Genomic DNA, 16,479 nt, shown 5'->3' with positions numbered 1-16,479 from the left:
GCACTTAGCCCACATGTTCCTATCATAAGCTTTGTTCTTGCGTATCAATAACACTTAAGATAGAAACTCAAACCTTGGCTTGTTTTAGAGCTTTCTTTGAGGAGTGAAATGCACATCCCGCTTGAAGCAGGGCGGTTCAGTATTTTTGAAGTGGTGAACATTTAAATTTGGAGTGTGCACACATGCTGCCATGCATAGGTGCTGGAACTAGAGGTGCGGGAGGTGCTGCAGCACCCCCTGGCTTGAAGTGGTTTCCATTATATATAGGGTTTACAGTTTGGTTCAATGGCTCTCAGCACCCCCTCTATACAAATTGTTCCAGCGCCAGTGCTGCCATGTTTTAATGCAGCCTTCTTGAATCACAGGGTTGAGAATGTTAAGGCAGCTGAGTGAAAGATGGCCTGTTGAGCTAATTTAGTCCTCCTGAGTAAAGGGCACCTCAGTTTCACCCCTTCTCCCCTTTCTTACAAGAAGACCAGCAAGGGAAATTGAAAGCAAAAACCTGTCATCAAAACAATGTTAACATTGAGAATTCAAGCACACAAGAGTCAGGAAATTCCAAGAAGGTTTCTAACACCGCAGTAACTGCCACACTGCATGTAGGATGGATTTTCTTCAGGTGTCTGTTTCAATGTAATCCTTATTCTAATACTGTTCATTCTAGGTAACGTAGACCAGGGCTGACTGGTTCCAGACTGCTGCAGGCTTTATGCAGCAAGGCATGACACTCTTAGGTATTCACAGGGTGCTTATTCCAGACCCCCCCAGAGAAGTATCACATCATGGAACAGCAGTCCCTGGAGTCCAGTGCAGACTACTACAGTCTCTCATCCTTCATGCCATTCATGTCTAGCTCCTAAGCCCGGAGGGAAAGATCTTCTTGGACTAGAAGCCAGGCAGACAGAGCCAAAGGCCATTTCCCATAAAGCCTAACATTCAAAGGCCTGATTCCCAAATTAGATCCAGCTGTAATTCTCCTTTCAGGCTTGACCGCTTTCATACTCCTTTCAGGCCAGGCAGGTATTTTTCTTGTCCTGCAAGGACGCTTACTAACCTCTCCCCTCTCTGACTGGAGGTGGGGTATATACACTCTGGTGCACAAGAGGCACGTCCACACTTTGAGCTGAAGGTGTAAATTCCAGTTTGAGGAGACATACCTGGACTAGCTCGGGTCGAGCTAACATGCTAAAAATAGATCGGCACTGCAGCAGTACCAATGGCAGGAGAGGCTAGCTGCCTCAAGTACCACCCTGTCCAATACACTATGCATGTACTTGGGGAAGATAGCCTGTTCCACTTCTTGTGCCGCTATGGCTACACTCAATTTTTAATACACTAGCTCGATCACAGCTAGCCCAGGTATGTGTATACGATCTCCAGAGGTAGGATGTACTACACAGTTAAGTCAAATTGCATGGGGAAGCTTAGTTTGTGGTATTTCTTTAAAGTTATGCCATGTCTCATTTTTATTGCTATTCATTGAGGGGTGGTTGGGGTCAGGGCCATACAAAACAGCACCAGTCCAGTTTTGCAGAAGCTTTTTGAAATTGAACCCCAATCCAACATGGTTTCAGGTGGGTTCCAAGCAAACTGTTCTCACAGCCCTGGTCACAATATAGTATCTCATTCTAAAGAGAGAGAACAGAATAGTAGTGATAATTAAATTGTTTACCATCACAGGCTCCTGTAGCAAGGTGAAACCCATTTTTATCAATTGCTGCACAGGTCACTTCAATATTAGGCCCATGGGCATCTTCAATCTGGTAGATTTGGTGCCCGGATTCTAGCTCCCAGACCTAGAAACAAAGTTAAAATTATTTGCAGTCCATCCTACAAAAATCCCCACACCATGTGTTATAAGTTGGCTGCCAAAAGATTAACATGCTGAATAGATGACTCTCATATAGCCCATAAAAATATACTTCCTGATAGTATAGCAGACTCGACAGCACAATATTCACAGTTACTCTCTATAACTCCAAAAATCTTTGGCACCCTAAGGAAGGCATTCTAGCAAGGATAGCCTATTTTCACTAGTCACATGAAATAGATTCTTTTTAAGTTCGAGATAAAAATGGTTAACTATAATGAGTTTTTACTATACAGAAAACAAGGAAAGCTAGCTACAAACAGGGCCAGCCCTACACCAAATGGTGCCCCATGCAAGGATCATCTTTGGTGCCCCCCTCCATTTGTTAAACTTTTGAATACCTTACTTTGTAGTCCATTTCATGACTTTGATGCACGATTTGCATGCATGATTTATCTCAGTCATACAAGACTATAAACTTGCACATTTGGATCCTTAAATCTGTATTTATTCATGCCATATGTAAGCAAATAAAAAAATTTGTTTCCTCTACGCTTATAGAAACTTTTATATTCTTGCGTAGATAGGGGTTCAATAGATATCTCTGGCATCTCATTAAATATGTCCTTTATTAGTCTCTACTTACACTCTTCAAGTCTTAAAACACAAGTACACGTTCACAATTACACAATAAAACAAGGTTCACAATATCGCAGCTGGGCTGTCACTTTAGTTCGTTCTTATATCTGACTGACAACACACCACCTCTTATATATCCACAAGGGCATGGCTGACCACATTCTAAGAGGTTTGAGGAAAATGTAGTCTCAGAAAGTCTGGAATTTTCCACAAAAATTTTAGGAACTTAGCGAAAAATGAATCCACATACAAAATACCTGAAACATTTTACTTCAAACATTCTATTTTCCTTTTTGTCACTAACAACAAAAACAGTACCCTGAGCAGAGCCCGGCGCTCTCCAAGCTCGGCACCCCAGATGGTCGCTTGCGTCGCCTGACCCTAAATCCAGCCCTGGCTACAAAGAAGGGATGAATCAATTATGTTGGATACTCCAACATGTGTCTTTTAAGGATTTGATCCTCAAGTTAAGCAATAATGCTATATGATATTATATAAGCCTTTCAGGGCAGGGACTCTCCCTTACTATGTGTTTGTACAGCAACTAGCATGAGGTCCCAATCCTGAGCAAGGCCTCTGGATGTGACTGTGATGCAAATAGCCTCATTTCTCAGAGTATAACTAGCCTTTCAAAAGTGGCCACTAAATTTGGGTGCCCCAGTTGGACCCAATTTTCAGTAATGTTGAACATCCATACCTAGACCTGGGTTAACAATTGATTTTTCACTTTGGCCAGCAAACAAAAAAAATTAGAAAAAAATATTTGCTTTGATTCTGAAAATGTTCAGAGTTTGTCAGAATTCAAGTCCCTTCCCCAATGAATATTTAAGTATTTATACAAAGTGGAATAGCTTAAATAGGAGAGGTTGAGACTAACCTACCCTAGATTAGCCTAGACTCCTGATGGTTGAGCTACTCAACTTGGAGATCTGAGATCAAGTCCTGAAGCAGAGTGGGGATTCAAACCTAGGGTCTTCCACACTCAGAAAAGTGTCCGAACCATTGGGTAGATAGAGATGGAAACTGGCAGCAGGGGGAACTGATCATGTTGGTAATAAACTGCATCTCTGGCACTGAGGAAGGGCATGTTGGGGTTCACTCCGGGGAAAGTGTCTCCATATTCAAGAAATAAGCCAGCTCCTAGATACTCAGCCCTTGAGAATTAGCCAGTTTCCTAAAGACGTTAAGACACTGACATAGCATCAGAAGTGTGCAAGGTGCTTTACAAAGTATGACGACAAGTGGTAAAATGTTCAAAAGTGCTTAAGAACCAGATTTAAAAAAGGTATTTAGGTGCCTAAGTTCCACTGAAATCAATAGGAGCTTGGTATCTAGGTGCTTTTGAAAATCCCACTAGCTGCCTATCTGCATTTTTAGGCAGATAAATACCTTCTAATGTATGGCCCTAAGTTACATAGGAACCTAAGCCTCATTGAAAGTCAATAGGACATAGGATTCTAAGTGCCTAAATCACTTTTGAAAATGGCACTGAGGCTCAGGTGCTTTTAAACATTTTACCCAGGGACCCTGCCCAAAAGCTCACATTCAAAACAGGCAACTCAGATTGAGGAAGGGGGATGAATTAAAAAAAAAAAAAAAAGAGAGCGACCCAGCTTTTTATGTTTGTCTAGTTTGTTAACACTTTTTCTAAGGGAAGGACTAGATAAAGTCTATAGGCTCTACAATACTGGTCCAATTAAAAAAATAAAAATTAGTTGTTGTAATTGGACCAACTTCTGTTGGTGAAAGAGACAAGCTTTTGAGCTCCACAGAGCTTGTCTCTTTCACCAACAGAAGTCGGTCCAATAAAAGAGATTACCTCACCCACCTTGTGTCTCTCATATCCTGGGACCAACGTGGCTACACCACCGTTGCATACAAGAAGTGATCTGAAAGAGGAGAGGGTGTGGGTATGGCAGACAAAGCCAGCAAGCTGGATCCAGGCCTATCAGCCACATGGAAGAAGGTTCAAAGAGAGTAGGGAAAGGATAATAGGAAGGTGGCAGTTAAGTCTTGTAGCTTGGTGTAACAGGGCAGCTGCCTCCGGAGCGCCGGCTTGTGGACAGAGGTCACTCTGCAGCACCCTGCCCTGTTTCCTCCAACTCCTCAGGGCCCTCAGGAACTGCACTCTGATAGTCCAAAGCTAAATTTAAAACATTCCCCTCCTGGGGTCCAATTTATTTAGCCCTTTGACAGTTTGGCCCATAAGACCCCAACGCTACAATTCAATGTCTTTCTCCCCTTACATAGGGAATCCCCTGCCCTCGTTCTCAGAAGCGGATTCCAGTTCAATCACCACTCCTAGGCTTTACCCAGGTAGAGCTCAACTTTCAGGGTCTGCCTTCCAAATTCCCCTGGTGTCAAGGTCTTCTTCCTGCTTTAGTCATCCTAGCTGGGGCAGCTCCCCTTATGTCAGGGTCTTCCCTGCAGGAGCCTTTCCTCAGTTTCTACCACAGCTTCCTGAGCTCCCACTTTCACTGCAGCCTCCCACTGCTCTTTACTGGGCAATGGCAATCACCTGACTCCTCTCAGGGGTGGCTCCTTAGTAAGCAGGGTTGGCTGGCCCCAGTCCTTCCATCCTTTAGGGCAAGTCAGCCTGTTACCCTTGGATAGAGCAAACGGGAAGAATGCTTAACCTTTGATATGGAATCTTCTTCTAGTGTTGTAGTTTTCCCAGATTCTACATAGTTTCCAAAGTAATTTTTCATGGTTTAAATCCCAATTCAGAAAGCCCTTGAGCTGCAATAGGCCATGAGCACATGCTTACCTTTAAACAGATGCATAAGTGGTGTCCTGAATAGGGATGTGCTCCTGAATCGAGGACTATGTATACATGTTTAAATTGCTCATCCAGAGCATTCTTATATCAATCACAGCTATTAAATAGCTTTTTGTAGCCACATAATAACCAATGATCACTGTTTCATAAATTTATATACAAAGCTCCATTCCTGTAGATGTAGTGTGGAACAAAACTCAAGTGAAGAAAAAGGAGTTCCACATCAAGACCAGACCCTCCTCCTCCCCACCCATCCTTCTGGTGCCTAATGTGAAAGAGGAGACTAATTACATTGATTCTGCAGTTCAGCTGAAAGGGTCACCTGATAGAAATAATGCTGCTTTGATGTTAAATGGCTTATTTATCATGGATTACCACTTCCCTAGAGAGTTACAGCATAAAAATAGCTACAAAGATGATGGCTTGCATAACAAACACAATTAACTCTTGCCTAATTGCTCAACAATTTATCTGTGATAAAAGCAACTGCAACATTCTTTTTCTCTCCCGGTTTAAAGGGTGCAAGTTTATGCTCACCTTCACAATAGATTCAGCACAGATAGTGAGAACTTGGTGAAAAGCCCTGTTGTAAGCCAGTACGTTGATGTTTCTTTCATGCGTTTGTGGAATCTGTTTGGTGTCTTGTATCATCCGGGTTAGAGGATAAATATCAATGACTGATGACCCTGTACATGGCAAGAGAGGTACTAATACATAACATTTATGTGACTGTGCAAACTGCCATTCGAGGAAATGGATCAACTCTATATAAACCATTGTGTTTGATTTGAATTCAGCAAGAGAATATAAAGAGACACTTCTGGCCAGTTCTAGAGAATTTCTGCTGTCCGAAGAAAAGTAGAAAATAGTCACCTCTCCCAAGCACAATAAACAATCACTAAATAAGAATATTTATCATATTTTGCTGCCTTAGACAATCAATTATCCAATTTTTATGGGAGAGGCAACCCTAGCCCCAAGATCCATAGGAACTAGGGGATTTACAGTTCCAGAGTGGGCCAGTATAGGAAGGAACAAATAAATGTCATCCTGACTGATAGCAATCTCACTGAGTAAAGCAATCCCAGAAGTCACTTCCTATAGAACAAAGCAAATCCATCTGTAAGCTACGCTGTCTTTTCAATACCTTGGTTTATGCAGCACTGTTGGTGTGCATGGCACTTTGCAGACAAATAAAACCTACATCTCCTTGATCAGAACATTTACAGTCAAAATGAACCATGGCCTAGGGAAATGAGAGAAGGTTGAATAATGGTCAAAGTTTTCAACTGCATAAGCTCACATGCCTATTTGTGCAGTGTACACATCTAAGTTCCCATTTTATTTATTGCAACAGAATTGAGCTGGTACAGGACTTAGGTTCAGCAGTGGATGTGTAGGAGGAGAAGGTGTCTGCAAGGCGCAGGGTATGATTCCAGACATATGGGGCAATATTAGAGAAAGCACCACTGTGCTTCTGTCAAAATATGCAAATGGAGCATGATAGAGAGCAGGACTCATCCATAAACATCTGTATCTATAACGATGTATGGACATCAGAGGATTAAAATCTGAAGCCTTCTATGTAAATACGTATCAGGTAGATGACAGTAAGGATTAGTTCTCCTAGGCATAACTTGGATCTCTTTCCCTCTCCGGCAGTGAGGAGGAATTCATTTTACCTTTTAACAGAATCACTAGCAGGGCCTAGTGTTTAGTCATAATCATCCTTGTATGGATTGTAGAACAGTTTGGGGAGTCTGAGTTGAGACAATTAATCTCACAGCTGAGGAAATATCCAACTATGTATCTGCTAATCCTATAGGATTTAAAACTTTAAATGACCCTTTTCACATAGAACTGTTTCACTGGCCTTTAGAATAAGATGACACAAACTTTGAGAGACTCAATCAAATGCTAGACTAAACAGAAAGGTCAGGCAGACTAACATCTTTTACAGGAACGTAGGGTTCTTCTGCTGAATCACCCTAGGCACGTGTGGTAAGCCCCCTTCAAGAAGGCTCAAGTAATTGACAAATCAGGCTGTTAGGTGGGTCCAGTTATCTCAAATGTTGAGATACAAGTGGTGGTATCCTCCCTTTGGAGGGAAACCCTACAAATAGCCAAACCTAGGAGGAAGCTCAGCTGCACTTTATGTTACTGAGTCATTGTTTGATTTACTAGCTAAGCCAAACTGCAGGAAGAGTCTGTGCACTCTAAATGGGGTCAGCCCTTTCACAACAGGTGTTTAATTTGGCAACATGGTCTTGTGGTTAAAACTCCGGGTTTGGAGTCAGTAGTTTGAGGTTCTATTCCCTAATACTGCCACCAATTAACCATGCAACCTTGTGCAAGTGACAAGTACTTTAGGATCCAAATATATGTAAAATATGTGAATCAATAGACTACATGGACATTTAATAGTTGTCTACATCTCAAATTCTGCACAGGTTTAAGATGAAAACTAAGTCTTCTCTTCCCATCCCCTACACCCCATATGAACAATACTCCTTATGGCAGAAGTTTAAAGAAAAAAACAACACATGTAACACTGGGCTGCAGCAAACTGGGGTTCTTCCCTGGGGCCAATATGTCTACTTTCACCTCAGCCACAGCATTCAAACTATTGCTAATGCGGAGACTTGAGTAGCAACCGTAGATCAGGCCTGATAACACTCCACAGCCTGGGAAAGGGAGGAATCCTCACATACCTGCACCAGTGCAGATGCCCTGTGCCCAACTCAGCTACATGGGGTGCATGCTGGGAGGAAGACACTGGGCCAAATGCCACTCATCTATGATTTATACCATGTCACTCCCAGTGATTTCATTGGAATTACTCTAGATTTATACTCGTATAACAGAACTGAATTTGGGGCTCTTTATTAAAGTCCAAATTTTGTTATCACTCAACTGAAGCCTTTTAACAAAGGGACATAACTATTTATTTTCTTCCATATACAAAACTGAAAATAGATCTCCATTACAGTGATCAATAGTGGATTAAGAATATTGTTGTTCGGGTGCAAAATGGGAGGCAAGCATTCTGTTGGGTTCTTAGCTAATGTGTTCAGAAGATGTCCAGAAGATATAAGCAGTGAATTTCCAGCTCTGCAGAAGCACTAAGATTACTGTCGGAGTCTCCACTGTCCTCTGTCACTTCAAAGTTGCAGAAATATGAAATACGTTTCTTCTCTCCAAGAGACAGTGGAGTGTTGGCTCCATGGTCACTGTTCTGTTTCTAATACAATTGTCTTCTTTAAAAAAACAAAACAACCAAAACGTTCAGATCTATGGAGTTAGTGAGAAACTCTGTTACCACCAAGGCTTTGTCTTTTCTAAGGAAAAAAAAAAAGTGTATGTTCTTACCTCATGTTAACTAAGGCAAGGTAAAATCTTAGTGAAGACATGGCAGTTTGTAGTGTTTACATGTTAGCAGCTTGAGGTAAAGATTATACAGGAATCTAGGGTTTACTCCAACCTGCTAAAGTGTTAAAACTACAAATTGACATGTCCTCACTAGGATTTTACCACGTTAGCAGACACGAGATAAGAACATGGCTTTTTCCAGTGAGGACGAGATACAGAGAACCAAGTATTTAAATAAGAACATAAGAATGGCCATAGTGGGTGAGACCAATGGTCCATCTAGCCCAGTATTCTATCTTCTGACAGTGGGCAATGCCAGATGCTTCAAAGGGAATGAATAGACCAGGGCAATCAAGTGATCCATCCCCTGTCATCTAGTCCCAGCATTTGGCAGTCACAGGCTAAAGACACCCAGAGCATGGGGTTGCATCCCTGACCATCTTGGCTAATAGCCATTGATGGACCTATCCTCCATGAAATTATCTAGTTCTTTTTTTAATCCAGTTATAGATTTGGCCTTCACAACATCCCTTGGCATCAAGTTCCACTGATTGACTGTGCATTTTGTGAAGAAATACTTTTGTTTTAAACCTGCTGCCTATTAATTTCATTGGGTGACCCCAGGTTCTTGTTTTATGAGAAGGGGTAAAGAATACTTCCCTATTCACTTTCTCCACACCAATCATGATTTTATAGACCTCTGTCATATCCTCCCCCTTAGTCGTCTCTCTTCTAATCGAAACACTGCCACTCTTTTTAATCTCTCCTCATATGGAAGTTGTTCCATATCCTTAATCATTTTTGTTGCCCTTCTCCATTTCTAACATCTTTTTTGAGATAGGGCCATCAGAATTGCACACAATATTCAAGGTATGGGTGTAGCCTAGATTTATATAGTGGCATTATGATATTTACCATCTTATTATCTATCCTTTACCTAACAGTTCCTAACATTGTTAGCATTTTTGACTACTGCTGCACATTGAGTGGATGTTTTCAGAGAACTATCTACAATGAATTGAAGAGGTCTTTCTTGAGTTGCAACTGCTAATTCAGACCCAATCATTTTGTAAGCATAACTGGGATTATGTTTTCCAATGTGCATTACTTTGCATTTATGAACACTGAATTTCATCTGCCATTTTGTTGCCCAGTCACCTAGTTTTGTGAGATCCCTTTGTAACTCTTCGCAGTCTGCTTAGGATTTAACTATCTTGAGTAATTTTTGTATCATCTGCAAACTTGGCCACCTCACTGTTTATCCCATTTTCCAGATAATTTATGAATATGTTGAAATGGGCAGCCTTCCATTCCTCCTTGCTTCTAAGATAAGTTGTTCACATCCTTCCCCCAGCAAAAGCAGGGAGCTTCCCTGGAAGGTGGGAAGAGAACCTGCCACATCACAAACAGTGTGTTCGAACTGCCAGGCCAGGAGGGAGGGGCTGGCAGCTGGACCACATTATGTCAGCCAGGAGCCTTTAAAAGGAAGAGTGTAGGCCATGGGAGACACTCTTGTTCTTATGCAAGAACACACTTTTCCTGGTGCCCTGACTGACAGGATCCTGCCTACAGAGCTCTTAACCCAGCAGCCTGGAGGGCAAGACACTCTAAACTCGAGTGTCTTGGGAACGGACTGTGGTTGTAACATTCTCTGAAGAACAGTGACATGCGGAGAGATCCCTTTCAAGGGATTTAAACAAACAGATGGCAGGGCTGAAAGAGGGTGCAACTGGTTTCATTTTCCTGAAGAGGGGCTCAGCTTTCAAAAATTTGGGAAACTTGGCTTGAGAGAGATCATCTTCTGTGACTGTCACCTTAAGCCTCTCATACATATTCCAAATTAAAAAGAACACCATATTTTATATATAAAATGAAACTCCTTCACCATGTCAAATGGAGGGATGCCAAATAGCCTTCATCTGTAAATGCCTCATTAGCCAAGTGTGGAAAATTGCTGTCATGTCCTAGATTGCTGCACATCCCCTGTATCTAACTTTCTCCACTACCAGGCCATGCTGTCGTCACCTTCTGCAGGCATGTTTCATAATATGGAATATCAAAAATTAAAATGAGGGGGAATGTGTTCCTCATTCACTAATTATGTCTACACACCTGTAATAAGCGTGCCATGGTTATTGTCAAATATCATGGCATAGATCTGCATTTCTCCAGCCTTCCCCTGACTATCGTGGAAGATCTGCAGCAGCGAAAGGGTCTGTATATCCCACACTCTAAAAACCTGGAGGAAAAAAAGATGCATGGTGTGTCACTATTATATTTCCAACTATTAACAATTTGTATTACTGTAGCAATTAGCAGCCCTAACAAAGGTCAGGGCCCCATTGTATTAGGTAATGCACAAACACGTAGTATGAGACAGTCCCGGTCCTGAAGAACTTACAATCTAAATAGACAAGATAGACAAAGAAAGTAGCGGTATCCCATTTTATAGAGGGTAAACTGAGCACAGAGATGGAATTGCCCAATGTCTCAGAAGCAGTCTGTGACAGAGCTAGGATCTTAATCTCATGATAAGCGCTGGACGGGAAATGGTTTTCCCATCCCACAAAAATGTTTGAGTTCAAACTTTGCTGGTGCAATTTGGTACAAAAAATTGAAATCTCAAAAATTTTCATGAACCAAAAAACCCAATGTTTTTTGTTTCAGTTTGGATCAATCTAAATCTTTCATTTTGGTACTTTTTAAATGTCTTGTGATGCTGACCTCTTTTTTATTAACGTTTTAGTCTAATTAGTGTACATTTTGAAACAAAGTGGTTTGAAGCACTGGGAAACCAGGTTTTTTTGTTTGAAAGCCTTGAAACTAAAAATATTGATAATTTTTTGTGGGGAAAATTGAGTTGGGAGATTCATCAGAACTGAGCTGGTTTCATGAACAGTTTCAGTTTCAATGAATATGTGTTTTTTGATGAAAATTCTCAATGTGTCCTACTCCTGTGTCTTAGTCTGCTGCCTTAACAAGATTCCCTGGCCTTTCCCCTACTTTACACTTCTCGTATAGGCATTGATAAAAAACAAACAGATACTAGATGACAGTATTTTCAACATTGTGGCCAGGGTCTCCAATGACAGACCAGGTATACAGTACTTTAACTACAGTCAGTAGGATTTATTTACATAAATGAATCTAACAGAAAAAGAATGAACAAAAATGATTGAAGACAGGGCACTTAAATACACCCCACCCCACCACACATCCCTCACTGCAGTAGCCCCCAGAGGTCCTAATCATGACCAGCCAGCCCCCTGCTGTACACACACACTGCTCTCAGTACTACCACGTTATGCCATAATTCCATGTTTTAGCACAATGGATTTCCCAATAAAATAGACATATTATGCCACTAAAAGTTATTCTACTATCACTAGCAACTTTAGGCACAGATACATGTCTAGTCTCATTCAACAGCCAAAATATGGTGATCGTTTCACGTATGTGCAAGTTACTTGGAGAAATTAAAAAGCACCATTAGATTGTACTGGCTACACCCAGCTTTGACCTTTGATCCATGGCAGGGTGATGTGTCTATTGTTTAAATACACACACAAGATGTGTTAACCCTTATCTTTTCACTGGAAGAAAAGGTTGGGATGGTTCTGTAGTGTGACAAATGATTTAGGATTTTTGAACGAAATACTCTGTAATCATCAGTCCTTTTAATACACCAGTACAAAGCACACTGATCATTCAGCAGTTAACAGATTTTTTTTAAACCTTCATGTTAAATACCTTCTATTTGTAAAATCTCACTGGCACCAGAGGGGGAAGTTAGAAGTAAATATTACTTTTTATCTTTTCCATTTATTGAGTCCCAGAAATTCCAGGGGACTCTGCTTGTCCCAAAAATAGAAATAATCTGATTAGGATCCTGGAGCTCCTGCTGTACGTTGTGAGCCAGATGGCGGCCTAATGCCTTTTTGAGGTCGTTTAATATCACATGCGTTGCGCAATACCTGTGACTGCTTGATCTCCCACCCTATACAGAATCCCATGGGACCAGAGGAATTCAAATTATCAGAGCTCAGATTATCAGAGCTCAGTGAGTGAAGGAAACAGCCTCACCTGCAGAAAACACATTTCAAATTCCAGATATCCAAAGTTTTTTTTTTTAAATGGATAGTTGAAGCTACGTCCAATGCATCTATTTTATACACACAAACACAGCTCACCTGAAAGGTCTTCAGTTGTGGCCCCTCTCCATCAATGATCAATAGTTCATTTATGCAGAGAATATTGAGTGACATAATCCATATTCACGGGCCTAAGGACACCACCACACATAGATGGGTCTACGAGCCAGAACCATGAAACCACTGTAGTTCTGCCGATGCTCACAATTTTACTGAGAGTGTCTCAGTATTTGGCAGCTTTCTTAAAGCCCTGTCTGCTAGAGTCAAGAGCCTGCATTTAAAACTTTCATTTTAAAAAAAGTTTCTAGCCTTCATGTTTACAAAGAAAAGCTTGAAAATGTGAAGCAGTGCACCCTAAAGGCTCTAGCAGGCTAACAAAGAGAACCTCAGATTTGTTTTATTTGGAAAAAAAGCATGCCTCATGAACTTTAAGACAATATTATTGGTGGTGTGGGGGTGACTCATGATTTTTAAATACTACACTGGGTGAAAGTTCGTGTCCTGTATTATTCAGGAGGTCAGGTGATCATTTGGGTCCATTCTAGCCTTGAAATATGTGAATTTATGCCTCATGCTTGGAGTGGGGAAGGGAAGGAGCAGCCCTATCTGCTTGGGGGTGCTGAGGGCATTATAACTGCACAGTGCAGGGGCAGACATAATACCCCAGAAGCATGAGGGGGGAGTGCATATACTCACCGTTGCTACATCTATACTGTTGGCGTGCTGCCCTGCATCCACTAACCAGTCTGTACATAAGGGAGAGAAAGACCAAAGCCATGCTGCCATCTCCATTCTGGGGTTTGCAACACTGTGGTCAGTGCTGGGCAGCCCCTTCCTCAACTGTCTTGAAGTGTTTCAAGTTATAGAAGTGTCTGTGTCTTATTTTCCTAGCTCACTCACACAAAACTCCCACAATTTAGAAAGAAACACAGGAGGAAGGTGATGTAATGCATGCAAAACAAAACCATTCTGAGGAGGACACACTGCATTGTCCTCATTTGCTAGGAGCAGTTACATCTATTACATGAGAAAGAATGTGATCTTGTGGCTAAAGCTCTGGACTAGGACTTGGGAAAAGTGGGTTCTTTTCCCAGCTCTCCCACAAATTTCCCGTGTGACCTTAAGCAACTCACTTCACCTCTGCACCTTGGTCTGTAAAGTGAGGATAATGATACTTTCCTGCCTCACAGAAATACTGAGACTAAATCAATGATTTCTGAGGAGCTCAGAGGCTTTGGGTGAAGAGCATGAAAATCTTCCAGATAAATATGCCAGAGACAGGTTTCATTTAGTCTTTCCCCAAAAGGGAGCGTCTCAGCAGGTCCATGTTTATTTTGTGCATTAAAATGTTTTACACATGCTACACAGTACATGCTTAGATGGCTCCTCAAATCTTGTATCAATGGACATGATAATGTAAGACACCTTGAAAAATAGGGCAGCCACATCCACAGCTATAGAAACATACAGAGTTAAGATATCTGCAGCTTCTGCAACAGAGCCATGAGTAGCTTCAGGCATAGATATAGTGTAAGCAATGGGGCTGCACCAGTCCAGGAGGGAGCAATTCTATGCCATATAGTCTGTTTCCATGCCCTTGCCTTAGGGCACAATTTATTGATTGGACCAAATCTTAGGCAAAATTATTTCCTCTGCCCCCAGGGGCTACAATTCACAGAGGTTTTTTCTTCTCCTCTCTCATCCTCTTCGGGTCCTTGCCCTAATCCAAGAACTCAGGCAAGCAGGGGTGCTGGAACAATTTTTATAGTGGGGGTGCTGATGATGGAAACCATGTGTTTGTTGTTACTACTTCAAGCCAAGGGGTGTGGCAGCACCCCCAGCACCCTAGTTCCAGCACGCCAGAGCTTCTCTACAACTCTCCAGGTCAGCAGAGCTATTGCTGGCTTTATAAGACCCCTTTGTCAGACTATCACCTGACCCCTAACCTCACAACCCCAGCTTGGAGGTAACTGATCAGTCACAGGTGAGGCTGGGTCCAGTCACTCAGTGACATATGGTGAGAAGAAAATGCAACTTTTGGGAACTCCCATTCAAGCTAAGATTCTCCAGTGAATCTCCAGGATAGAGCTGCACATTTCTGGGAGTGTGGGTGAGAGGGATTCAAAAACAAAGATGCATTTAGTAGCTAGATTAAGGGCATTGTTGCATTACATACATGCAACCCCGAGGGATCTTATCTCCGCAACGGGAAAGAGGGACCTAAAACTCACTGTTCACACATTGACTTGACTATTGCAAAAGGACAGTGCCATGAGCCTTGTGGAAGCCACCCATAAGCATCAGCTCATGATAGGAATGGAAATACCAAGAGAAAAAGAAACCAACAGAGTTAAAAGCACAAATATCTAGGACAACAATAAGAGTAGAGCTCATTTCCAAATGCTTTTCTGACTATTATATTAGATACTACAGATAGGCACCCTATAAATACCTACCACAGATTAGACAGATAAAACATTTTTCTTTATCTCTTTCTGCTCACTGTAGGGATATACAGGTCTGTCTCATCTTACGCTGGGGTTACGTTCCGCGGTCAGCGCGTAAAACGAAAACCGCGTATAGTCAAAATTACATTGAGTTCAATGGCGGGCGGAATCGCCCGTACTACAGGTACAGTATTAAAATTGTTATTTTTCTGTTTGTTTGTTTTGTTTTTGCCGACCGCGTAAAACTGAAATTGCGCATGTTAAATGCGCATAAGATGCGACAGACCTGTAATTTTGTAAAGCTTTTAATGACATGCTACATACTGAATCACCAATGAATTATGAGGAAATTACTTGCAGCCAGTATTACCTCAGAAGTGACCCAAACCATTATTTTATGTGAAACTCAAATTCACCATCCCCAGGATGCTATTGATTTAGAAACTTCTATCACTTGTAGGGAGAGGGCAGATTAAACTTTCATTAACATCAGTTTGAGCTCTAAAGTAATTGCTCTTTAGTCCATCTCTCCTAGTGTCAAGAAAGCAAATCTGACAGGAAGAACATTTAGAAAAAACAAAAACATGACATCTGTCAACTTCATAAGGAAAAGCAGTTAGGATCAAATTTATTACAGATGACTCAGAAGAATTAGCACCTTATATTAAACCTTCTCTTAATATGATGCCCTTTGAAGACTTAAGACAGTTGTTGGAAATGCTATTTTTACAAACTTACTATTAGATAAAGTTTAAAATGTCCCTAGATTCTGCACTGGAGCACCGTCTGTCTCTAAACCTGAGTACTTAACAACAATTTAAGCCTCTCAACACCTCTGTGAGGTAAGCACAGGAGGTATTCTTTCCATTTTGCAGCTTGGTAAACTTCAGCACAGAGACTCCTATCCTCAGAAAGGTATTTCAGTAGAAGTTATGAGCCTAAATACCTTTGAGGATCTGGGCCAGAGAATTTAAGTGACTTCCTCAAGGCTACATAGCATGTTGGAGTTAGAGTCTGATCTAGAATCCAGGAGTCTCGACGCAATCCGTTCCAAGCACCATATTGTACTACTTGCTTCTTTTGAAAGTTTGTTTTTAAATGTTTTGGCACCATGTGGTGTTTGCTGGGTACAGTGTGTAGGCAGCAGCTCTATACTTAAAGAGAACCCTGATTCAGTTAGAAACAGTCTTCACCCGTGATAAGCTCAGCATCTAAAAAGAAGTGCATCACAAGTGACAGTAAGCATTTCTTCAAAAGCTAACTGCTTATACATTCAGTTAAGAA

At 41.5% G+C, this 16,479-nt stretch overlaps 1 protein-coding gene across 1 annotated transcript in view; it reads right to left on the bottom strand.

Moving 5' to 3' along the window:
- WDR64 (WD repeat domain 64) overlaps positions 1-16,479 on the bottom strand; it is a 145,030-nt gene that overhangs the window by 45,161 nt on the left and 83,390 nt on the right. The window contains exons 11-13 of the mRNA XM_065401461.1: positions 10,710-10,836; positions 5,766-5,914; positions 1,673-1,796 (exon numbers count right to left, since the gene is read on the bottom strand). Coding sequence (XP_065257533.1) covers positions 1,673-1,796; positions 5,766-5,914; positions 10,710-10,836 — 400 coding nt within the window. The remainder of the gene's footprint in view (positions 1-1,672; positions 1,797-5,765; positions 5,915-10,709; positions 10,837-16,479) is intronic.

This window comes from Emys orbicularis, chromosome 3 (assembly GCF_028017835.1).
Source record: "Emys orbicularis isolate rEmyOrb1 chromosome 3, rEmyOrb1.hap1, whole genome shotgun sequence".
Classification (NCBI taxonomy): Eukaryota; Metazoa; Chordata; order Testudines; family Emydidae; genus Emys; species Emys orbicularis.
The sequence above is the reverse complement of the archived record's forward strand: the minus strand, read 5'-3'. Positions and strand labels throughout refer to the sequence as shown.